Source organism: Gobio gobio (assembly GCF_949357685.1).
Source record: "Gobio gobio genome assembly, chromosome: 9".
Lineage (NCBI taxonomy): Eukaryota > Metazoa > Chordata > Actinopteri > Cypriniformes > Gobionidae > Gobio > Gobio gobio.
In genome coordinates this window covers 26,513,747-26,540,191 of record NC_137115.1, presented here as the reverse complement: position 1 = coordinate 26,540,191, position 26,445 = coordinate 26,513,747, and the positions used below count along the sequence as shown (strand labels likewise).

Below are 26,445 nucleotides of genomic sequence, written 5' to 3'. Positions count from 1 at the left end.
TATACTTGTTATATATTTAAAGATGTAAAAAAAGATAATATATTATATGAAATACAATAAAGTATACCCTTTTTCACCAGGGAAGCATCATTGAAAAGGTAAAATGTATTTATTTCTGTTTGTGTACATTCAAAATGACTACAAAATGTCATGCCTTTGAAAAATAAAGAAAGTCACTGTAGCAGATCTAAAACGTGATTCAGTGTCAGTTGATTTATTTTGTTAACTAGCAACATATGTAAGGCTTTGCTGAATATTAGCTAATTTAATATTCAGAATATTTTACCATCTGACTATGTGAGAAAATCAGACTAATTAGCCTTTGTAAACTTTGTTCCACCCCTTCTTGACCTGATTGGTGTCCTGACTTATGATATTATTGGCTATGTTCCCAATCATTCATCCATACTAATTATGTCTATAAAAGTGCAAATACTGTATCAGGTCATTTGTATTTGACATTCACAGTTGAGTTACATTTTTGGGATGCTTCTTTTTCTTTACACACTCCTGCTCTTTCATCAACTTCATACGAAGTTAGGAAAAACTGTTTGCCGAATAATGGGAGATCCTCTGTATCCACTGCTTTCCAAGGATGGAGACATAACCATTGGAGCACTTTTTCCAGTCCACAGCATAGAAACATTACCTTCATTTGAGTTTACGAAAAAACCTCAGCTGCTATCATGCTCCAGGTTTGTTATATTGGAAACACTAGAGAAGATAATGTATTTAAAGCAAAAAAGATTTAAAATTAAAATGAATTATACTTATAAATGCATTTTATTAGAATAACTTATTAATGGCATTTAAAGCATAATGTTTTTGTTTTTTTTCATAATTAAATTTTTAATTTCACAGTGTGTATCTGAGAGATTTTCGAATGGCACAAATTATGATCTTTGCCATTGAGGAGATTAACAGAAGTGAAAGTTTGCTCCCAAATGTCTCTATTGGTTATCGGATATATGATACCTGTGGTTCAAGACTCTCTACCATGAGTGCAATTATGGGACTGATGAATGGTCAGGAGTTTGTACTAGGACACAGATGCAATGGAAAGTTTCCTTTACATGCTATCATAGGTGAAACAGAGTCTTCTGCAACAGTAATTCTGTCTAGAACTACAGGACCTTTTAAGATTCCAGTGGTAAGGAGCAATAACACCAAATGTTTGACATAATCACCATACTGATGATTCACTGTTTACTGTTCTCATTTTTGTTTTGTATTTTTTGTTTTTTCAGATAAGTCACACAGCCTCATGTGAATGTTTGAGTAATAGGAAAGATCACCCCTCGTTTTTCAGGACTACTTCTAGTGATTACCATCAGAGCACAGCACTTGTATACATAGTCAAGCACTTTGGCTGGTCTTGGGTGGGAGCTGTTAACAGTGACAATGACTATGGAAATTATGGAATGGCCATATTTCTACAAATAGCCCAGGAGGAGGGGATTTGTGTGGAATACTCTGTAAAATTCTACAGAACAGAGACAGAAAAACTCCAGAAAGTGGTAGACACCATAAAAAAAAGCACAGCAAAAGTGATTGTTGCATTTGTTTCACTTCCTGAGATGGGCTTACTTATTGATCAGTTAAGTATTCAGAACATTACAGGCCTCCAAATGATTGGTGTGAAATCATGGACAACTGTAAAGAGTTTGATCACTCCAAATAGTTTCCGTGTGCTTGGAGGGTCACTGGGGTTTGCAGAAAGAAAAATCAATGTTGAAGGGTTTGCAGAATATGTTATAAAAGAATTTTGGAAAACAGCATTTCCATGTTCACAGATTAAGGGGAATTATTCTCAATATGCCTTAAATTGCAGCAGATATGAAGATCTACTTTTGCTAAAAAATTACAATGACGATGTGCCTGAACAAAGATATGTAAGCAATGTCTACAAAGCAGTTTATGCTGTGGCTCATTCACTACACAGTCTACTTAAATGCAAAGAACAAGAAGGATGTGAAAAAGGCCTGATATTACAACCACAGCAGGTAAAAGATTATAAGACAGTTTAATAAAAATGGAGAAAATGAGGGAACAATATATTAAAATGCCTCAGTGATAATGTCATTGTATTTTTCTTCTAGCTTGTTGAGGCTCTGAAAATGGTGAATTTCACCATAAAGACGGGAGATCATGTGTGGTTTGACAGCACTGGTGGCACAGTAGCCCAATATGAAGTTGTCAATTGGCAGCAGGATTCAGATGGATCAATAGAGTTTAAATCAGTGGGATACTATGATGCCTCACTGCCCCCTGACCAGCGCTTTGTGCTTAACACTCAAAACATAATCTGGGCTGGAGGACAGGTAGAGGTAAATGCAAGTAATCTGTTTGTCCAACAGGGTTTGTTTTAAAGAAGACACTCAGGAGATTATTGTTGAAGTGTTGAATTTTTTTTTACTTTTTACGAAAGAATGGAAAAGTTATGGAAGTGTACATTTACTGTGAATCAACTGTACTAAATATTTTATTTTATATAAAATACTTATTTTACAAAATCATTTTACTTAAAATTACTATCAAATCAAAGCCATATTGTCTAAGCAAGTTGTGTCCGATTTGAAGTTGATATCACAAAAATTGAAGCTACTATGAGGTTTTGTTTTGGCATTGTACCAAAAAAAGGCACTGGGTTTCCCCCACGTTCCATTTCATTTTTTAATTATTATTATTTCTTTTTTTTACAATAAATTAATACATTTCTGTCTATCAATTCTGTCTACACTTTTATCAAAAATATTAAACCTTGAGACTTTTACAATATGTTTAGTCAAGAATAGAAAATATTATAAAAATGTTTTGATTATAAAGAAGTTAAAATTGAGCCCCTGAAATAATTTAAAGTACCGCTTTCATAGTAACGCAATGTCCAATTTAAAAAACAAAAAGGTTTTCACAGAATGATTTTTGAGTTTGTAAACTTTTGAATGATACCTAATTTATGATGATTACTAAAATATGTAATATGAAAAAGGCGATAAATAAAAAGAGTGCCAAGTGCCCCACTAGCGGGACAGTGACAGTTAAGTGATTTAAACTAAGGAAACATAATAAGAAAAATTACAAAAGGAAATACTTGGATTGACCTTTATGAGAGGCATGAAGGACATGGGTAAATATAAAACCCTATTCTCAAAGCTCTGCACTTATTGAAAGTTTAGGACAGATAATATGGTTCCACCACACAAAACTATTCAAGTTTTTGCATGCAATTTGGTTTGAAATAAGTTAAAGTGGTTATGAATTGAGAAATCCACTCTCCTTTGAGCCTTTGGTATATAAAAGTTCATTGTGATATAAGAATATCCTGTAAGTTTCAGACCTGAAAACGTCCTTGTTAGTCAAAGAAAAGCTTTTATAGACGCCAGGCCCAGAAAACGAGAGATCTCAGAATATGTCGACCCAATTGACGTAACGTAGTAGGACGCAGAAGCACCGATTCAAGCCCGCCCACCGACTCGTGGAGCTAAACAATGCGGAATCGATTGTAAACAAGATAGAGGTCGAGACTGGATTTGCAGACATATTGAAATTAAACACAATGGTGTGCCTTCTATATTGGATCCGACAGGAACGGTGCAACACACTTATGTGAGTGTGGCGGGGTGGGCGTGGTCCCGCGAGGTCTGTAGCGGGAGAGAGAGGGCGGAGCCGAGCGGTCGGTAAGTAGGTCAAGTGCAAATGACGAACACCTGTCTCTGATTGCAGTAATTGGCGTGGAGAGACCGCATATAAGCGGCTGCTGGGAGAGAGATGGGAGAGAGAGTTCGACTGGGACTTGCCATCTGAGCTGCCAAAGCAGAGGAGAGTGACTGTGCTGAACCAGAGAGATCAACTAAAAGAGAGAGGAGTGAACCATTGACGATTGATGCGCCCTCGTGCGTTATTTATGTTTGTTTATGAGAAAGACTGCTTAATAAAGTTGCAAGTCCCAGTCACGCCGACCCCGCCTTCTTCCTTCCTTCCCGGGTTTCGGCACCAGTGTAATGCGGTTCAGAGTACTCTTGGACAGGAAGGAAGAAGGCGGGGTCGGCGTGACTGGGACTTGCACGAGGGCGCATCAATCGTCAATGGTTCACTCCTCTCTCTTTTAGTTGATCTCTCTGGTTCAGCACAGTCACTCTCCTCTGCTTTGGCAGCTCAGATGGCAAGTCCCAGTCGAACTCTCTCTCCCATCTCTCTCCCAGCAGCCGCTTATATGCGGTCTCTCCACGCCAATTACTGCAATCAGAGACAGGTGTTCGTCATTTGCACTTGACCTACTTACCGACCGCTCGGCTCCGCCCTCTCTCTCCCGCTACAGACCTCGCGGGACCACGCCCACCCCGCCACAGTGAGTAAAACATGTTTTTGTACATGTGTTAGTATTGCATTGTTACAGATCGTTTGATATCTATTGATTACATACCTTAGCACGCTGTCACAGGCTGGAGAAGGTGTTATTGGGTGATACACGCGCGTGTGTGTGTACGGTTCGCAGTTATATCCACTGATGATCGGGCGAAATTATACAGAAATAACATTCCAATCAATCACGGGTGGATGAGAGATGAATCATTGTGTTTGTTTGATAGGGACATTTTGCGAGCCCTGGCTGTGGGTTGGGTGATTCATTCCGGTTGCCGTTTACCACACGCTGTCACTGACAGGTGAGCAGAAGCTCATTAAATATGCAAATCTTATCCAATCCTAGCCGTGGGCGTTTACTTCCAAGTCTTCAGTGCGGCAAGCCCACCAAAACCGACCGTTTTTCAGAGAGCCTCAAAACCAAGGCAGAAAGTAGCCTATTACTTATTCATTATGATGTTTTTGAATGTAAAAACCACGCGAACGTCATAAGTTGACCTCAGACAACAGTATAAAAAAAAAAAAAGCCAGTTCATGACACCTTTAACTGCCATTAACTTCAACATCTAGAGTCAACACTTAACAAGATTTTTTGATTAATTAACATTAGTTAAGGCTTAAGACTATCTTGAACAATAAACAACTAATAATAAATAAGTAATATTTTATTAGCATTTCTTGTTTTTTTATGTTTGTTCATAATGCATTAAATAAACTTAATTTAAACTTTAACTTTACTTTATTATAAAAATGTATTAATGAAGGTTCATACCTAATGCATCAACTAATGTAAAGCTTATTGTAAAGTGTTTCTGAATCAATATGGAAATTAACATTACATCATTAGATTACATTCCTGATAGACAGGGTTAAACATTCTTCATATGTCAAATTTATGGCACTTCATTACATTAATTAGCACTGGAAATATGGCAATAAGGTTTTTATTACACTGTCCCCCGGTTTCACAGACAAGGTTTAAGTCTGGTCCCAGACTATTTTTTTTTATTTTTGTTTTACAGTTTTTAGCGATTTTAACTGTATATTTTACAATGTGTCACTGTCATTGTTTTGTCTCAAGATGCACACCAGATATTTTTTTATATATTTATAAAAAATACTTAAATGTCCTTATTGAACTAAGGCCTAATCATGGCTTATTCTAAACCATGTCCGTGAAACCAGGCCTGTATAACAATTCAATTAGTAAAACTTACAAACAAAATATCAGTTGCTTCCTTAACCCTTTGACTGCTGGTGCTCTTTTTTTGATCGCCTTTTTTTTCATATCATATATTTAAGTAATTATCACAAATTAGGTATCATTTGAAAGCTTACAAACTCAAAATTCATCCTGTGTAAACCGTTTTGAAATCGGACATTGTGTTGCCATGGAAACGTTACTCTAAATTATTCTAGTGGGCTCCTCCCCTAGTGGGCGCTGTCATGTTTCATATTACAACAATTATTTTAACTACTTTATATTCAAAATCTTTTCCAATCTTGACAAAACGCATATTGTCGGAAAGGTCTGAGTCTCAAGGGTCCATATTTGGTGACTGTTTTGTGATGGAAGTAATATTTGGACAGAAATTTACAGGAAGATGCATCAAAACAACAATAAATGGAATTTGAATGACACCCGGGGGCTATTTTTGGTACAGCACCCTAAACAAAATCTCATGGGGACTTCAAGTTTGGTGATATCAACTTCAAATTTGGAACACAAATTGGTTAGACATATGGCTTTGATTTTATAGTAATTTTAGAGTAAATGCTTTTTTGTAAAATATATATTTTATATGAAATAAAAAATATTTAGTACAGTATTTTTCATTTACAGTAAATTTAAACTTCCATAACTATTTCATACTTTCATATTTTGAATTGCTTTTACTTCAGCAATAATCTGCAGAACGTCGTCTTTAAAACGAGACCAAACTTTGGTCTATATTCCAAAGCATTCTTGAATTACAGCCCTTTAAGTTTGGATAGTGCATTTTCATGTGTATTCTCAAAAAGGGGGGTGACAGTTAAGAGGTTAAAAAGTTTAGGTTTTTTTGTGTGTGTGTGCATGTGCTCAACTTCTATAATAGAACTTCTACAGCATTCACAATAATACATTATCATAATTCATGATTCAAAGTGGCAAAATTCTGTAATCACTATTACTAATAAATTAATATTTTTTCAGATTAAGTATAAATATATCAAGGTAATTTTTTTAATGCAGAAGCCAAGGTCTGTGTGCAGTGAGAGCTGTCCTCCAGGCACTAGAAAGGCTGCACACAACGATAGACCTGTCTGCTGTTACGACTGTATTCCATGTGCAGAAGGAGAAATCAGCAATGAGACAGGTAATCTTTAAAATTGGTTAGCTACTCTTTTACTGCTCATAAATGAAATTGCTTTCCTTTTTTTCTGACTAGTAATTTACAACTTCCTTTTCCAGATTCAAATAACTGCAAGCAGTGTCCAAGTGAATACTGGTCTAATGCTGAGAAAAATAAATGTCTGTTTAAAACTGTAGAGTTTCTGTCATTCACAGAAGTGATGAGTATAGTGCTAGTATTTTTCTCAATGTTTGGAGTAGGATTAACTGTGATGGTGGCCATCCTGTTTTACAACAAGAAGGACACCCCCATAGTAAAAGCAAACAACTCAGAGCTGAGCTTCCTGCTGCTCTTCTCATTGTCTCTGTGTTTCCTCTGTTCACTTACTTTCATTGGACGACCCACTGAGTGGTCCTGTATGTTGCGTCATACAGTGTTTGGGATCACTTTTGTCCTCTGTATCTCCTGTGTTCTGGGGAAAACAATAGTAGTATTAATGGCCTTCAAGGCTACAATTCCAGGAAGTAATGTCATGAAATGGTTTGGACCTTCACAACAGCGACTCAGTGTTCTTGCATTTACCCTTGTACAGGTTCTTATCTGTGTCATTTGGCTAACAATGTCCCCTCCATTTCCTCACAAAAATATGAAATATTATAAGGAAAATATCATTCTTGAGTGCAGCCTGGGTTCTACTATAGGATTCTGGGCTGTGCTGGGTTATATTGGCCTACTGGCTGTGTTGTGCTTCCTTCTAGCTTTTCTGGCTCGCATGCTTCCTGATAACTTCAATGAAGCCAAATTCATCACATTCAGTATGCTCATTTTCTGTGCTGTATGGATCACATTTATTCCAGCTTATGTAAGTTCTCCTGGAAAATTCACTGTAGCTGTGGAGATATTTGCCATTTTAGCCTCAAGCTTCGGTTTACTATTCTGCATATTTGCACCTAAATGTTATGTCATTCTGTTTAAGCCTGAACAAAATACAAAGCAAAATATAATGGGGAAAACAACATCCAAGTCCTGCTGAGTAATAAACTAACATGTCTTTATTAACATTGGAATGTTTTTTTTATTATTATTGTTTATTCAAAGACAAAAGATAAAGTTTTTACTGATTTATTAAATTTACAAAAATATTTAATATAAACTGGTACAATACAGACTTTTAACAAAAATATGCAGACATTAACAACCTACATACTGTCTCGGACATAAATTCAACATTTATCATATCTGAGGTTATACTATATAAAGAGGATACAGTGTTGAAATCCTGACAAATTTATGAAATGCCTAACCCTTGTATAAAATGAGCACAAAAGGGAAATATGAATAATTAATCATAACTTGATAAATCATAATATAAATCAAATTAACTTGATGTAGCTGAATTAATATTACAATAAATTAATCTGTTTGTCCAGCTAACACTTAATAAGGGTATTTTTTGTGGCCACAGAAAAATAAATGTGCACTGCCACTCTGTTTAAACAGAGTGTAGTCAAGGTCTCATTTAGATCATCAAAATACAAATTTGTGTAGGAAGAAAAAGATGAAGCTAGCAAGCACTGAGGCTAATCTGACCAACGCCATTGAAGAGGTGCTTTCAAAACAACAAATATCACTTGAAACTACGATTCAGAATGCAATATGAATGGATATGGGGGATGTAAATTTCCTTCCTGATTGAGCTCTGCCAAGAAGTTCAATCTCAAACAAAGACGGTACGCGACTTGGTATCAAAGGTAGACATTAAGATGCAGGGTGAGACACTACAGATGAAGAAAGATCTAAACATGTGCGCAACAGAGCAACAAAGCCTCACCTTGAAAATCGCAAAGTTAGAGGACAGGTCTTGAAGCAAAGTCAGACGAAAGCCTGCATTGACATAATCACCCATTTAAAGGACTCCAGTTACCTTGGAGGGACTTAAAGGGGCGCTACAAGGTGCTAAGAAAGGCAAAGCAAAAGGCTTAGACGGGATCCCGGCAGAGTTATTTCTTAAATATTTTGATCTACTCTGCCTGTCTTTCTGACGGCCATCTATGCAGCGGTAGAGGTTGGTATCTTTCACCCACAGATGAATACAGTGCTTATAACATTGATACCCAAAGAAGATAATTCAGTTGGTGCAAATTACAGACCCATTAGTTTGTTAAACAGGATATAAAAATATATGCCATAATTCTGGCCTTGTGATTACAGTGGTATATAAGTAAATTACTTCATCCAGATCAGACCGGCTTTATGCCAAGTAGATTAGCCGCAGATAACATTCGAAGACTACTGCACGTCATTGTCCCACTCCAGCTGCAGTTCTTTACTTGGATGCAGAGAAAGCATTTAACAGGCTGGAGTGGAACTGGTCGTATTTAGATTTGTATGGCTTTGGCAAAGGCTTTGTGAACATACTAGGGGTTTTATATAAAAACCCTACGGCTTCTGTTGTAACTATTGGAGTGCATTCTCTACCCTATAGTTTACGAGGCACAAGGCAAGGGTGTCCTTTATCCCCAATGCTATTTGCGCTGTCACTCGAGCCGCTAGCCCAACTGATAAGGTAGGAAAATGTCTGTTCAATTTCAGTTAACTCTTACAAACAAGATATATCTCTTTATGCTGATGATAATTGACTGTTTTTTTTGGGATATTCAACCTTCATTCCCTTTCAGTCGGTCACTACGACGTACGTCGGTAATACCGACGAATTGGGATCACTTCAGAGAGCCCCTATCAGCTTCGAGAACTTAAGAACAGGCCAATGAACAATTGGCGTGCGAGATTTGCATCTCGCGCTCCGCCCCGCGCCGCGGGTATAAACAGGAAGCGAGAGCATCGCACTGACGTTTTTCACTTCGAAGCCGAACCGGCGTTTGAAGAGTACGGACTGCTTTCCTGATTATTCAGCGAGAATACTACAGAGAACAGAGAAGAGGATCGTGTGTTGGTGTGACGGCACTTTCCAGCGGGACCGCAAACTCAGCTGCAAGGAACAACTGCTGTTATCACAGCAAACACAACTGTTGGTATCGGTGGGCGTTCCATTTTTTGAGTGCAAACACAGGCTGCACTATCCCCTGTGTGTTGCCGCGGTTTCCCTGGGTGCTTCAGCACTCTCTAAAAGAGCGTTTCCTCACAAAAAGAGCAACACGGGTGTGACTGCGTCTTTTTCAAGATGTCATTCCACCCGTGCGTTTCTGGATGCGGTCGTTCCCTCTCGCCCGTTGACGGCCACACTCACTGCATCACGTGCCTGGGCTTACAGCACGCTGAGGCAGCGTTTGTGAATAGCTCGTGTTCTCACTGCGGGAACATGACTATTGCGGTACTTAGATCGAGACTCACCTACCTCCGGGAAGGCGGAGTCCCCCTCCCCATACCTCGATCTAGAGCTATCCCTAACCAGGATAGACCTACTTCGACGGATGACCGGGGTGATCTGAGGATAACATTCAGGACAAACCCGCCTAGTGTCCCTACGCAGGTCCCTGAACCCTCACAAGCACCGCTGCCGGTGGCGCCACCGGAAGAGATCGCTGGTCCCGCCCACGGGCGCCCAGTCATCTCTTTCAGAGCGCCCACGGATGAGCAGATGTCGATCGCAGCATCGGAGGGGGAGTTCCAGTCCTCGGAGGATGAGGACTCGGCTGTACTGCCTCCCTCTGGGAGAGTGGCAACGGTTGAGTCGGACCCCGAGTTGACGGCTATGCTTTCCCGGGCCGCCGAAAAGGTCGGGCTTGTGTGGAACCCTCCACCACGTCCCGAACCTTCTAGGTTGGATGATTGGTTTCTGGAGGGGGGGTCGCGCTGGTTCTCAGCATCCCGCCCCAGTGCCATTCTTCCCGGAGGTGCATGAGGAGCTTTCCAGGTCGTGGACGACACCCTTCAGTGCCAGAAACAGACCTGGAGGCTCCTCCCTCCTCACTACCCTTGACGGTGGACAGGCCAAGGGTTACGAGAGGATCCCGCCAGTCGAACGCGCCGTCGCGATGCAGCTGCGTCCGGCGACCGCCTCCGAGTGGCGTGGTGATCCTCGTCTCCCGGCCAAAGCTTGTAGGCTTTCGTCCAGTCTGACTGCGAAGGCCTACAGGTCCTGCGGACAGGCCGCGTCTGCCTTGCATGCCATGGCGTTGCTCCAGGTGCACCAGGCCCAGGCACTCATGGACATGCACGAGGGTAGGTCTGACCCAGAGCTCCTCCGGGAGCTCCGGGCGGCGACGGACCTCGCCCTCCGGGCGACGAAAGTTACCGCCCGTTCCGTAGGTCAGGCGATGTCCACCTTAGTGGTCCAGGAACGGCATCTCTGGCTCAACCTGGCCGACATGAGGGAGACTGATAAGAACCGGTTCCTGGACTCCCCCATATCGTCGGCCGGGTTGCTCGGCGACGCGGTCGAGAATTTCGCCCAGCAATTCTCGGCCGCCCAGAAGCAGACGGAGGCCATCAAACATATCCTGCACCGGTGGCCCGCTGCTGCCTCCACCCAGCCGCCGGCTGCAGCACCTCCGCCTGCCCGTCGCCAAGGACGTCCTCCTGCGGCCGCCCCCGCTCCCGCCCCAGCCCAGCAGCAGCCTTCCACCGGCCGTGGGCGTGGAGCCGGTCGCGGGAAGAACGTCCAGCCCGCTCAGGCCGCTGCCAAGCCAGGTGGCAAGCGCCGTCGGAAGAGACCCTGAGACGGGCCGCCCAGAGATGGAGGAAACTGCTCTTCAGGAGATGGCTGCAGCACCACTCCTTCCCCCGGTGGAGGGCCGGGGGAACCCCATTTATTTATCTGTTCCGCCACTGGCCCCAGTGCCAGTGGCACCCAAATTTTCAATAAAAGAGCAGTTTCCAACATCTCTGGGTGCCAAGAGAGCTTGTCTGGCGGTATGCGACGCTACCATGCCTCGTACCCCTCAGACACCTCTCTCCTCGCCAACAGGGGGCGTCGGTTGTGCGGACGCACACAATGTGCCTCCCCACGCTCGCCCGTCCCCTCAGCGGATGCAGGTCGTGTGTCAGACCCAGACCCCTGCACGGACCACTCCCATGTCGTCCTGGGGCCCCTGCGTTCCGCTGCGCTGCCCCGCTCCGGGTACGTCCGTGGTGCCGATGATCCCGCTTGCTCGGTCTCTGGGGGCCTGACTAGCGCTCCCCAGCCCGTCTCGCTGGATCATCCGCACCATCAGACTCGGCTATGCGATTCAGTTCGCCCGGCGTCCCCCGAAGTTCAGGGGTGTCCACTTCACATCTATACCGAAGGAGGGCGCCCCGGTGCTTCAGGCGGAGATCGCTGTCCTATTGGCGAAGGACGCGATAGAGCCGGTCCCTCCAGCCGATATGAAGTCCGGGTTCTACAGCCCGTACTTCATTGTACCCAAGAAAGGTGGCGGGTTACGACCGATCCTGGACCTGCGTTATCTGAACCGCTCCCTCCACAGGATGCCGTTCCGAATGTTAACCCAGAAACGCATCTTCAGATGCATCCGTCGCCAGGATTGGTTTGCAGCGATCGACCTGAAGGACGCGTACTTTCATGTCTCGATTCTCCCTCGACACAGACCGTTTCTACGCTTTGCTTTCGACGGACGGGCATACCAGTACAAAGTCCTGCCCTTCGGGCTGTCCCTGTCGCCCCGTGTCTTCACGAAAGTCGCGGAGGCGGCCATTGCTCCCATGAGAGAGCGTGGTGTTCGCATCCTCAACTATCTCGACGACTGGCTGATTCTTGCCCAGTCGTGGGAGCAGTTGTGCGAACACAGGGACATGGTGCTCCGGCACCTCAGCCAGTTGGGTCTTCGGGTCAACTGGGAGAAGAGCAAACTCTGTCCCGTACAGAGGATCTCTTTTCTCGGGATGGAGATCGACTCGGTCGCCATGACTGCGCGCCTCACAGAGGAGCGCGTCCAGTCGGTGCTGAGCTGCTTGAGTACACTCAAACGCAGTACAGCGGTTCCACTGAAACATTTTCAGAGGCTCCTGGGGCATATGGCAGCAGCAGCCACAGTAACGCCGCTAGGGCTGCTCCATATGAGACCGCTTCAGCACTGGCTACACGACCGAGTCCCGAGATGGGCGTGGCACAGCGGGTCCCTCCGTGTCCAAGTGACACCGAGATGCCGCCAAACCCTCACCCCGTGGTCGGACCCTTCATTTCTACGGGCAGGAGTGCCTCTAGAACAAGTGTCCAGGCATCATGTTGTCTCCACGGATGCCTCACCCACGGGTTGGGGTGCCACGTACAACGGGCTTGCAGTATCGGGTCTGTGGACGGGGCCCCAACTGCAATGGCATATCAATTGCCTAGAGTTGCTGACAGTTCGTCTTGCTCTCAGCCGCCTCAAAGGGTCGCTCAAAGACAAGCACGTTCTGGTCCGGACGGACAGCACGACGGCCGTTGCGTACATCAACAAACAAGGTGGTCTACGCTCCCGCCGTTTGTCCCAACTCGCCCGCCATCTCCTCCTGTGGAGTCAGAAGCATCTGAGGTCCCTTCGTGCTATTCACATTCCGGGCCTGCTCAACCGTGCGGCCGACGAGCTGTCGCGGTTGCCAGTGCTTCCCGGAGAGTGGCGACTCCACCCCCAGGTGGTCCAGCTGATTTGGAGTCGCTTTGGGGCCGCACAGATCGATCTGTTTGCCGCCCACGACACGACCCACTGCCAGTTGTTTTATTCCCTGTCCGAGGGGACCCTCGGCACGGATGCACTGGCACACAGCTGGCCCCGGGCTCTGCGCAAATATACGTTTCCCCCAGTGAGCCTTCTTGCACAGACACTGTGCAAGGTCAGGGAGGACGAGGAGCATCTCCTCTTGGTAGCTCCGTACTGGCCCAACAGGACGTGGTTCCCGGAACGAGTGCTCCTCGCGACAGCACCTCCTTGGCCCATTCCTCTGAGGCAGGACCTTCTGTCTCAGAGACTGGGCATGCTATGGCACCCGCGTCCAGACCTCTGGAAACTCCATGTCTGGTCCCTGGACGGGACGCGGAGGTTCTAGGTGACCTACCGCAAGCGGTAGTCGACACCATCGCTTCCGCCAGAGCCCCCTCTACGAGACGGCTATATGCGTTGAAGTGGAACCTGTTCGTCGACTGGTGCTCTTCTCGCCGAGAAGACCCCCGGAAGTGTTCGATCGGATCTGTGCTATCTTTTCTTCAAGACGGGTTGGAGCGAAGGCTGTCTCCCTCCACCCTCAAGGTATATGTTGCCGCTATCGCCGCAAGCCATGACCTCATTAATGGTGAGTCCTTAGGCAAGCATGATCTGATCGTCAGGTTCCTGAGGGGAGCGAGGAGACTAAATCCTCCTCGCCCTTCCTCTATACCCTCTTGGGACTTGACTCTGGTGCTGACCGCACTGCAGAGGGCGCCCTTCGAGCCTTTACAGGCAGTAGAGCTTAAGATCTTGTCTCTAAAGACAATCCTCCTGATTGCATTGGCCTCAGTTAAGAGGGTAGGGGACCTGCAGGCATTTTCGGTCGACGAATCGTGCCTGGAATTCGGGCCGGGTGATTCTCAGGTGACCCTGAGACCCCGGCCTGGATATGTGCCCAAGGTTCCCACTACTCCCTTCCGGGACCAAGTGGTGAGCCTGCAAGCGCTGCCTTCGGAGGAGGCAGACCCAGCCCTAGCTTTTCTCTGTCCCGTCCGTGCTCTCCGGACTTACGTGGACAGAACGCAAAGCTTCAGGACCTCAGAGCAGCTCTTCGTCTGTTACGGAGGACAGCAGAAGGGAAAGGCTGTCTCCAAGCAGAGGATGGCCCACTGGATAGTGGATGCCATCGTCTTGGCGTATGAATCCCAAGACGTGCCCTGCCCGCTCGGGGTTAGAGCTCACTCCACCAGTCGAGTTCCCCAGGATTGGCGAACCCTGTTGAGTCCTCCGCACCCCTCGGCAGTCGGATGTTGCGGAGCGTCCGACGCCAGGTCTGGCACTCGTATGCATTGGTGGAACTTGTGTCAGGCTGGGTTCCGTATGTCGTGACCCCTACGGCGGTCCCATACGTGTATTTTCCACGGTACAGCTCCCTACGGCGAGCTCGTGTCTTTCCCTTGGCAGAGTTCTCTGCCGTCTTAGTACGGTGTCGTCCCCCGCCTGCATTAGGCCGGGGCCTCCCCTGGGACTTCCGTATGTTGTGCTGCCCACGGCCAGCCCATACATGTTCTCTCCACATGGTAACTCCCTCCGGGCATGATGTGGCTCCCGCAGCGTCCTTCGGGCACGCTTTCCCAGCGTTATCCAATCAAGTCTGCTGAATGGGTCTTGCGGAACAGCAGTATGACTCTTCTGAGGGGCTCTCGCTGGGCGCTGGTAGTGGTAGTAACTGTGGCGCTTTCCATAGGGATCCCAATTCGTCGGTATTACCGACGTACGTCGTAGTGACCGACTGAAAGGGAACGTCTCGGTTACGTATGGTAACCCTCGTTCCCTGAAGGAGGGAACGGAGACGTACGTCCCGTCGCCACAGTTCCTTCCATCACTGTTGGCCGGGTCACTGGTTCGGCTCCTCAGTGAAAAACGTCAGTGCGATGCTCTCGCTTCCTGTTTATACCCGCGGCGCGGGGCGGAGCGCGAGATGCAAATCTCGCACGCCAATTGTTCATTGGCCTGTTCTTAAGTTCTCGAAGCTGATAGGGGCTCTCTGAAGTGATCCCAATTTGTCGGTATTACCGACGTACGTGTCCGTTCCCTCCTTCAGGGAACGAGGGTTACCATACGTAACCGAGACGTTTCCCCAGATACTGAAGGTATTTGCAAAGTTCAGTAGGCTCTCCGGTTACAAAATCAATTCCTCTTTGCTTCCACTTAATAGTATGGCTAAGAAAGTTAGACTGCCATGTAATATTCTCATACAAACTTCAATCAGTTACTTCAGCATTAGTATTCATACATCCCTCCATGTTATTCCTGATGCCAACTATCTACCAATTCTAAACAGGGTGGAACAAGATCTCCAAAAATGGACCTCACTGCCACTATCACGGCATGCCAGAATAGCGAGTGTTCAAATTAATGTTTTGCTGCGAATCAGTTTTCTTAGATCCATTAACTGCCCCTAAAACGTTTTAGAACAGAATCTTTAACAAAATGAGTTTTACAATTTGTAAATTCATCTGGAATGGTCAGCAACCCATTGAAATTTGAAACACTTCAGCATGCAAAACATAATGGGGGAATCTGAATTTTGAATTGTATCATAGGGCCTTTAAAAAAAAAAGAGAATTAAATGGGTATGTCAATACAGGCTTTCACCTGACTTTGCTTTAGGACCTGTCCTCTAACTCTGCGATTTTCAAGGTGAGGCTTTGCACATGTTTAGATCTTTCTTCATCTGTCGCATTTCACCCTGAATCTTAATGTCTACCTTTGATACCAAGTCGCGTACCGTGTTTGTTTGAGATTGCACTTATTGGTGGAGCTCAATCAGGAAAGATTTAACATACTCCATAGCCATTCATATTGCATTCTGAATCATAGTTTCAAGTGAGATTTATTGTTTTGAAAGCACCTCTGCAATGGTGTTGGTCAGATTAGCCTCAGTGCTTGCTAGCTTTATCTTTTTCTTACTCTGCAAATTTTTATTTTGATGATCTAAATGAGACCTTGTTTACAGAGTGACAGTTCAGTTATTTTTCTGTGGCCACCAAAAATAACCTTAATAAGTGTTCGCTGGACAAACAGATGAATTAATTGTAATATTAATTCAGCTACATAAAGTTAATTAGATAAACTGATCCAAATATTTAAAATTAATTATAAAAATAATCAACATTGTATAATAATTTCAACACTGTATCCTGTTTATATAGTATAACCTCTGAAAGGATAAATGTTGAATTTATGTCTAAGACAGTATTGAGGGTGTTAATGTCTGCATATGTTTAATTTAATTTAAAAGTCTGTATTGTATCAGTTCATATGTAAATATTTTTGTAAACGTAATAAATCAGTAAAAACATTATCTTTTGTCTTTGAATAAACAATCCCAAAAACAACAACAACATTGCGATGTTAATAAAGACATGTTAGTTTATTACTCAGCAGGACTTATATGTTGTTTTCCCCATCATATTTTGCTTAGTATTTTGTTCAGGCTTAAACAGGATGACATAACATTTAGGTGCAAATATGCAGAATAGTAAACCGAAGCTTGAGGCTAAAATGGCAAATATCTCCACAGCTACAGTGAATTTTCCAGGAGAACTTACATAAGCTGGAATAAATGTGATCCATACAGCACAGAAAATTAGCATACTGAATGTGATGAATTTGGCTTCATTGAAGTTATCAGGCAGCGTACGAGCCAGAAAAGCTAGAAGGAAGCACAACACAGCCAGTAGGCCAATATAACCCAGCACAGCCCAGAATCCTATAATAGAACCCAGGCTGCACTCAAGAATTATATTTTCCTTATAATATGTCATATTTTTGTGAGGAAATGGAGGGGACATTGTTAGCCAAATGACACAGATAAGAACCTGTACAAGGGTAAATGCAAGAACACTGAGTCGCTGTTGTGAAGGTCCAAACCATTTCATGACATTACTTCCTGGAATTGTAGCCTTGAAGGCCATTAATACTACTATTGTTTTCCCCAGAACACAGGAGATACAGAGGACAAAAGTGATCCCAAATGCTGTGTGACGCAACATACAGGACCACTCAGTGGGCCGTCCAATGAAAGTAAGTGAACAGAGGAAACACAGAGACAATGAGAAGAGCAGCAGGAAGCTCAGCTCTGAGTTGTTTGCTTTTACTATGGGAGTGTCCTTCTTGCTGTAAAACAGGATGGCTACCATCACAGTTAATCCTACTCCAAACATTGAGAAAAATACTAGCACTATACTCATTACTTCTGTGAATGACAGAAACTCTACATTTTTTGACACACATTTATTTTTCTCAGCATTAGACCAGTATTCACTTGGACACTGCTTGCAGTTATTTGAATCTGGAAAAGGAAGTTGTAATTACTAGTCACAAACAATAGGATAGCAATTTCATTTATGATCAGTAAAAGAGCAACTAGCCATTTTCTTTGAAGCTGAGGTGGACTAAAGATTACCTGTCTCATTGCTGATTGCTCCTTCTGCACATGGAATACAGTCATAACAGCAGACAGGTCTACCGTTCTGTGCAGCCTTCCTAGTGCCCGGAGGACAGCTCTCACTGCACACAGACCTTGGCTTCTGCATAAAAAAAATACCTTGATATATTTATACTGAATCTGAAATTTTTTTAATTTATTAGTAATAGTGATTACAGAATTTTGCCACTTTGAATAGTGAATTATGATAATGTATTGTGAGCTAGTGTATTGTGAATGCTGTAGAAGTTATATTATAGAGGTTGAGCACGCACACACACACACACACACACACACGCACACACACACACACACACACACACACACACAAGACTGTTGCGTTTGTACCTACAATGTAAAACTTGTTGGCCCCATTGAGATATTTAAACTTATTTATTCTCTTTAACTCCAAATGTCATGATAAGTTTTGGATTTTGAACACAAGTTTATACATATTCAAAAAATAAACTTAAAGTAATCATTTTGAATTTTGAAACGCATGTTTTTAAGGCAGCAAGCAAACTTTTGTTTTTAAGTTTAACTAAGTAAGGAATAATTGACGACGGGCCGTTGAATTATTAGAATAATAATGCACACCCGAGGTGGTGATGCGGTCACGATGCGAAGCGGAGTGGCCGTTACACCTCGGGTGTGCATTATTTTTCTGATAATTCAACGGCCCGGAGTCAATTATTCTGCTTATACTACGGTTACCACACCTCAAGACATCGATCCGATGATATATGTAAAGGGATTCGTCCTGTTTTTGTACTTAAATCGCTATTGTGAGTAGGACTATTTCTTCCGCGTCTCATCCAACGGCTCTTTTGCTAGTTCTGAAACGTCATTTTAAAGCTGTTAGTGGAGGCTTGAGCCATTGATAGCATTCTACTGCAGTTATTAATGAAGTTATTAGAAAGAGAGCGAGAGCGACAGAGACACACAGAGAGAGAGAGAGAGAGAGAGAGAGAGCGACAGAGAGAGAGAGAGAGAGAGAGAGCACTTGTGTGAATTAGGCTACCTCTGTGCGTCTCTAAACAGCGCTGTTATTACCTCGCTAGTGAAAAAATGTCATGTGTAGCCTTTAAGTTGCTACACTATATAGGCTAACGGATAAAATCGTCAGGGCAGCGCTGACAACACCTTTTTGTGCAAACTGTAGTGCGTGTGCGAGCACGTGTGATTGCAGTAATGAGACAGAAAAGCCTGCCTTTGATGTCCGCTTCCTTTTGTTGGTTTTCATCTGGACTGTCTAATACTGCTGCCGCCCAGTTGTTGAACGTTTTATATTCACCGTAAATATTAAGATTTACTTTAAGAAAATCGGTCTGTCATGTTGTTGTTTTTTAGTCCTGTAATTTCCGTTATTACAGTTAACTATGCGAAGTGATATGGAACTGTAATGCAGTCAAGAGAGCTGCCTGGAACTACGTTCGCTGTGCGTTTCCCAGAAAATAATTGCACACCTCAGAACGTTCATCAGCCAATCAGATTCAAGCATTCAACGGCCCCGTAGTATAATTGGAAATGTTATACGGGCCTGGTTTCACGGACATGGCTTAGATTAAACCAGGATTAGGCCATAGTTCAATAAGGACATTTAAGTATTTTTTATAAATATTTATAAAAAAAATCTGGTGTGCATCTTGAAACAAAACAATGACACTGACATATTTTAAGATTAAGTTAAAACATCTAAAAGGTGTAAAACAAAACAAAACAAAAAATATCTGGGACCAGGCTTAAACCTTGTCTGTGAAACTGGGGGACAGTGTAATAAAAAACGTATTGCCATATTTCTAGTGCTAATTAATGTCATGAAGTGCCATAAATTTGACATGTGAAGAATGTTTAACCCTGTCAGGAATTTATGTAATGTTAATTTTCATATTGATTCAGCAACGCTTTACAATAAGCTTTACATTAGTTGATGCTACTAATGAAGTATATCATTAGTTGATTAGGTATGTACCTTCATTAATATATTTTTATCATTATCATTGAAGTTAACATTTAAATTAAGTTTAGTATTATAACAAACATAAACAATAAATGCTATTAAAATATTACTTATTTATGATTAGTTGTTTATTGTTCAAGATAGTCTTAAGCCTTAACTAATAACTTAACTAATAATGAACTGAAAAATATTGTAAAGTGTTGACTTATAGATGTGACTCATAACGGTAAGTTGATGGCAGTTGAACTTTCAAACCAAATTACATGCAAAAATTTGAATAGTTTTGTGTGGTAGAACCATATTATCTGTCCTAAACTTTCATTAAGTGCAGAGCTTTGAGAATAGGGTTTTATATTTAGCCATATAATTATATGTAGTTCATGCCTTTCAGGTAAATAGGTAAATTTTTCTTATTATGTTTCCTTAGTTAAACCACTTAACTGTCACTGTCCCACACTCTTTTTATTTATCGCCCTTTTTTCATATTACATATTTTAGTATTCATCATAAATTAGGTATCATTCGAAAGCTTACAAACTCAAAATTAATTCTGTGAAAACCATAAAAAAAATAATTAAATGGACGTTGCCTTCCCATGAAAATGGCACTTTAAATTATTTTAGGGGTTCCGCCTCATATTACAATATTTATTTTAACTTCTTTATAATCAAAACTTTTTTTCTTATCTTTTCTAATCTTGACAAAACATATTGTAAAAGTCGCAAGGTTTAATTATTTTTTGATTGAAGTGATATTTGGACAGAAATGTATTAGTTTATTGTTAAAAACAAAAAAAACATTGTTTTTTTTTGGTTCAGTGTCAAAACAAAACCTCATAGTAACTTAAATTTTTATAATATCAACATCAAATTTGGAACACAACTTGCTTAGACAATATGGCTTTGATTTGATAGTATTTTTAAATAAAATGATTTTGTAAAATACGTATTTTATATAAAATAAATATTTAGTACATTTGATTCGCAGTAAATGTACACTTCCATAACTTTTCCATGCATTCACTTCAACAATAATCTCCTGAGTGTCTTTTTTAAAACAAACCCTGTTGGACAAACAGATTACTTGCATTTACCTCTACCTGTCCTCCAGCCCAGATTATGTTTTGAGTGTTAAGCACAAAGCGCTGGTCAGGGGGCAGTGAGGCATCATAGTATCCCACTGATTTAAACTGTATTGATCCATCTGAATCCTGCTGCCAATTGACAACTTCATATTGGGCAACTGCGCCACCAGTGCTGTCAAACCACACATGATCTCCCGACTTTATGGTGAAATTCACCATTTTCAGAGCCTCAACTAGCTAGCAGGAAAAGGCAATGGCATTATCACTGAGGCATGTTCCCTCATTTTCTTTTCAATTTATTAAATTGTCTTATAATCTTTTACCTGCTGTGGTTGTATTGTCAGGCCTTTTTCACATCCTTCTTGTTCTTTGCATTTAAGTAGACTGTGTAGTGAATGAGCCACAGCATAAACTGCTTTGTAGACATTGCTTACATATCTTTGTTCAGGCACATCTTCATTGTAATTTCTTAGCAAAAGTAGATCTTCATATCTGCTGCAATTTAAGGCATATTGAGAATAATTCCCCTTACTCTGTGAACATGGAAAAGCTGTTTTCCAAAATTCTTTTATAACATATTCTGCAAACCCTTCAACATTGATTTTTCTCTCTGCAAACCCCAGTGACCCTCCAAGCACACGGAAACTATTTGGAGTGATCAAACTCCAGTTTACAGTTATCCATGACCTCACACCAATAATTTGGAGGTCTGTAATGTTCTGAATACTTAACTGATCAATAAGTAAGCCCATCTCAGGAAATGAAGCAAATGCAACAATGACTTTTGAAGTGCTTTTTTTAATTGTGTCTACCACTTTCTGGAGTTTTTCTGTCTCTGTTCTGTAGAATTTTACAGAGTACTCCACACAAATCCCCTCCTCCTGGGCTTTTTTCAGAAATATGGCCATTCCATAGTTTCCATAGTCATTGTCACTGTTCACAGCTCCTACCCAAGACCAGCCAAAGTGCTTGACTATGTATGCAAGTGCTGTGCTCTGGTGATAATCACTAGAAATAGTCCTGAAAAATGAGGGGTGATCTTTCCTATTACTCAGACATTCACATGAGGCTGTGTGACTTATCTGAGAAAAACAAAAAAGAGAACAGGAAACATTGAAACAATCATCAGTATGGTGATTGTGTCAAACATTTGGTTTTATTGCTCCTTACCACTGGAATCTTAAAAGGTCCTGTAGTTCTAGACAGAATCACTGTTGCAGAAGACTCTGATTCGCCTATGATAGCATGTAAAGGAGACTGTCCATTGCATCTGTGTCCTGTTACAATCTCCTGACCATTCATCAGTCCCATAATTGCACTCATGGTAGAGAGTCTTGAACCACAGGTATCATATATCCGATAACCAATAGAGACATTTGGGAGCAAACTTTCACTTCTGTTAATCTCCTCAATGGCAAAGATCATAATTTGTGCCATTCGAAAATCTCTCAGATACACGCTGTGAAATTAAAAATTAAATTATGAAAAAAACATTATGCTTGAAATACCATTAATAAGTTATTCTAATAAAATGCATTTATAGGTGTAATTCATTTTAATTTAAAATGTGTTTCTGCTTTAAATACATCATCTTCTCTAATGTTTCCAATATAACAAACCTGGAGCATGATAGCAGCTGAGGTTTTTTCGTAAACTCAAATGAAGGTAATGTTTCTATGCTGTGGACTGGAAAAAGTGCTCCAATGGTTATGTCTCCATCTTTGGAAAGCAGTGGATTCCGAGGATCTCCCATTATTCGGCAAACAGTTTTTCCTGCCTTCGTATGAAGTTGATGGAAGAGCAGGAGTGTGTAAAGAAAAAGAAGCATCCCAAAAATGTAACTCAGCTTTGAATGTCAAATACAAATAACCTGAAACAGCACTTTTATAGACATAATTAGTATGGATGAATGATTGAGAACATAGCCAATAATATCAAGTCAGGACACCAATCAGGTCAAGAAGGGGTGGAACAAAGTCAGGCTAATTAGTCTGATTTTCTCACATTGTCAGATGGTAATATATTGTGAATATTAAATTATCTAATATTCAGCAAAGCCTTTGAAAATCCTACTCAAATTATGTTTTACATATGGTGCTAGTTAACAAAATAAATCAATTGACACTGCATCAAGTTTTAGATCTGCTACAGTGTCTTTATTTATTTTTCAAAGGCATGACATTTTGTAGTCATGTACACAAACAAAAATATGTACATTTTCAATGATGCTTCCCTGGTGAAAAGAAAGTATACTTTATTGTATTTCAAATATATTCTCTTTTTCCAATAGTATATTGTAAAAAAATGTACCATCTTTAAACATATAACAAGTATATTAGCATCTGTGAGGGACCGAGAAGTCAGGAACAAGGCACACAAGCTTTCCACTGAAAAATGGGTCTTTATTTGAACCCAAAATTAAACTTTACAAACTCATACATTTCTTAACACAAAAAAAACAAACAGAAAATGAGGTCAAACAGGTCAAACAGTTCAAACAGAAAGAAAGAACCACCCACCCACAAACAAACCTACAAGCTACAACTGACCAACCCAAATGAACAAAAGCAACAGCTTATAAAGGAAAAGATGGACCCATTACAAATTAAGAGGGAAACAATTAAACTTTACATTGAACATAACAAATCAAGTACATCAAAATTTAACCAAACAAAGAGATATATTAAATCAAGATAAAGAAAAGCAAAATGTAATTAAATACCATAAGTGTACAACTAAATAAATCTATTAATAAAGACGTCAACTTTACCTCCTCCCCCGGGCAACCTCAGCAAATGGTACATCCGGGCAGAACCAATCACGCTTAAATTCGTTGTTCCTGCCCGGCCTCTTCGACCGTAAGTGGACTGCGAAGTGGACTTCAGAGGGTATTCCGCCATTTTAAGTGTGATTCCAATCCAAAGGGAGCGAACATGTTCAGTCCGAAGGGTACTGCGAACGGCGCAGGGAAGAAGGGAACATCGATACATCACTTCACAGGAAGTAGAGAGTGAAAATCACCCAAATGGCTTTGCGCGTCGCGTGCATCACCTGTCTGAACTAATGATGGTGCAGAGCCGTTGGTTGGAAGAGTTTTTAAACAGCTCTGCGATTAAGGAGTTTACATATGCATTTGAATATTCATAGTTATTATACAAACTAGAGTATTTATGAATGGTCATGGCAATAACTGTTACATTTGTAGGCTATATTATATTTTATGAAAATGTAAACAAATTAAAAGTGTTGAGAAGCACCTGAGGGCTGTCATGTTTTATATTTTACTTTATTTACCTCAGGAATGTTAACTGTGCAGCTGCACTTGGGAAAGAAAGCGCACGAGATGAGACCGCTACAAAGACCATTAAGAATAGCCTACATAGTTGGGTCATTCCTAGCATTCGGTGCCATTTGAGTCCCCATGACATAATGTGGTATATTTTGAGTAAAAATGGGCTAATAATTGTATTTAAAGGCTCATCTTACAGAGTTAATCCCCCTTTACCATAGAACACAATAATATGTACCCAGGATTAATTAATTCAAAATAATTACTCTGATTTTAGTGCAAGTTTTCTAAACTGCCATGTCCCCAAGTAGGTTTGCCTAACTTCAGCCACAAATATAAGTAATAAAAATCAAACAAATTCCAAATTTTTCAATATTGTTGTATATTCTTATTTATAATATTCCTCACCAATATATATTTTTTGTTATTAAAACATTTTTAATGCTTAAAGTCTGTAAAATATGTTGTGTCCCTGAACTGAATGTCCCCCCTGTTACTCTAATGGAAAATCCATCTGAACACTCCCCTTGACTGTTCCTCTAATCACATGATTTTCAGAAAGTAGAATACCTTTTGGCGGCAAACTATCCACAAGAATCAAAGTAAGTCTCTTTCCTTAATTTACACTTTTTTTCAATGTATTACAACAATTCATTCATGTGGTAAAGCATAACATATCCACCCTGTTATGCTTATTTATAGTGGAAACTGATAATTGATTGTAATTTTGAAAATATGGTTAATAAACATGTTAAAAATCTTCCTCTGTGATCACTGCGCACTAGCTTGTTGTTCATCACATAAGTAGCAATGGCTAACTTTAGCATAAAATGTCCCTCCTGTTACTGTCCACCCTGTTACTTTTTTTGCAGTAACAGGGTGGACATATTGTAACAGAGTGGACATAATACCTAGATAAATAAGTGTTTATAGCATTTATTTGTATTTATAATCAATTTATAAGGAATTTATTTTAATAATAATTTAATAATTTATATAATCTCAAGAAATAGTAGCTTAAATAGTATGCATGTATTTGTCAGGAAATGGCGCCGCTGTCTGCTGCAGAAAAGCAGCGACGCTACAGGGAACGTTGTGATGCAGACCCAGAAAGAAGGCAGATATACCATAATAAAGAGAAAGAGAGATGGAGAAAGGACAGAGAGGAAGGAATAAAAAAGGGGGTGGCAGGGTAAATTAGTTGATTTGTGATGTGATGTCCTGTTGTTCAGTGCCGTGATGTCCACTCTGTTATGTCCTGTCCACCCTGTTACCTCAGTTTTTTTATGTTAATAAAATAAGTTCAACAAATGTCATGCATATCTTTGTGGTTACTTGTAGAAAATGAAATGGCAAAATTAAATTATTTAAGTTGGGGACAAAATTCCAATTAAATGTATTTTTGTTCTAAAAGAAATATGTTGAAATTACCATTGTGCCTTAAAAAAAAAAACTTTTCTCAAGATAATGCTTGTTTATGAACACTTTGTTAAAACATTTGCAGGGTAGAGTGAGGGACATTTTAGCTCTTAGAATATGTAAATATTGCAATAATTATGCATTTAAAACACATATTAATTGAGATGAGAATGTCCGGTAACAGGGTGGACATTTTGCCTTTGCATGTGTGAAGAATTTGGTCAAAATTATTAAACAATAATATCCTGAGCTGGACCAATATATTTTTACTGTAGTGTAACAAGCCATTCTTCAGATAAAATGATAAAATCATAGAAATTTTTACATTTTTGAATAGAAAGTTACCAAGCTGAAATGGCACCGAATAGTAAGAATGACCCAGTTAACCAAATCAAAGTATTTTCATATTGAATGACAGGTGCAGCTTCAAATCTGTTCATAGTCAATACAGGTTATAAGTAAACTAATAAAACTAATGGACAATGTTTTGATTATGCTTTAGATAGCCTATACTGTGTGTTTTTGTAAATGTAGGCTATATGCTTATTATATGGTTTTCAATTTGAAAGTAAAGTAAATTACAATATTAATTTATGTTAGGCTATATCATAATCTGCACCCGTCGTTGCCTTCTTTGATGACGTTGCAGGGTGTTCCAAATGAACGATTAATGCTCCCTACTCCCTGAGCATGGTATATCAGTTGAAGTGGACTTCGCTGACAATAATCGCTCATTTGGAACGCCCTGCAACGTCATCAAAGAAAGGCAACGACGGGTGCAGATTATGATATAGCCTAACATAAATTAATATTGTAATTTACTTTACTTTCAAATTGAAAACAATATAATAAACATATACATTTACAAAACACACAGTATAGGCTATCTAAAACATATAATCAAAACGTTGTCCATTAGTTTTAT

At 41.1% G+C, this 26,445-nt stretch overlaps 2 protein-coding genes across 2 annotated transcripts; one reads left to right on the top strand and one right to left on the bottom strand.

The window, feature by feature from the left end:
• Nucleotides 1-486: 486 nt before the first annotated feature.
• Nucleotides 487-7,728, top strand: LOC307131990 (extracellular calcium-sensing receptor-like; the record flags this gene model as incomplete). The annotated part of the gene is made up of 6 exons (XM_079826124.1): nt 487-695; nt 862-1,150; nt 1,248-2,003; nt 2,100-2,327; nt 6,596-6,719; nt 6,815-7,728. The coding sequence occupies 6 exons, from the start codon at nt 487-489 to the stop codon at nt 7,726-7,728; spliced, it is 2,520 nt and encodes an 839-aa protein (XP_079682250.1).
• An 8,991-nt stretch (nt 7,729-16,719) lies between these two features.
• LOC307131989 (extracellular calcium-sensing receptor-like) lies at nt 16,720-22,640 on the bottom strand (the record flags this gene model as incomplete). Its single annotated transcript, XM_079826123.1, has 6 exons — nt 16,720-17,633; nt 17,748-17,871; nt 20,822-21,049; nt 21,136-21,894; nt 21,983-22,271; nt 22,432-22,640. 6 exons carry the CDS (start codon nt 22,638-22,640, stop codon nt 16,720-16,722), a joined length of 2,523 nt encoding a protein of 840 aa, XP_079682249.1.
• Nucleotides 22,641-26,445: the final 3,805 nt, after the last annotated feature.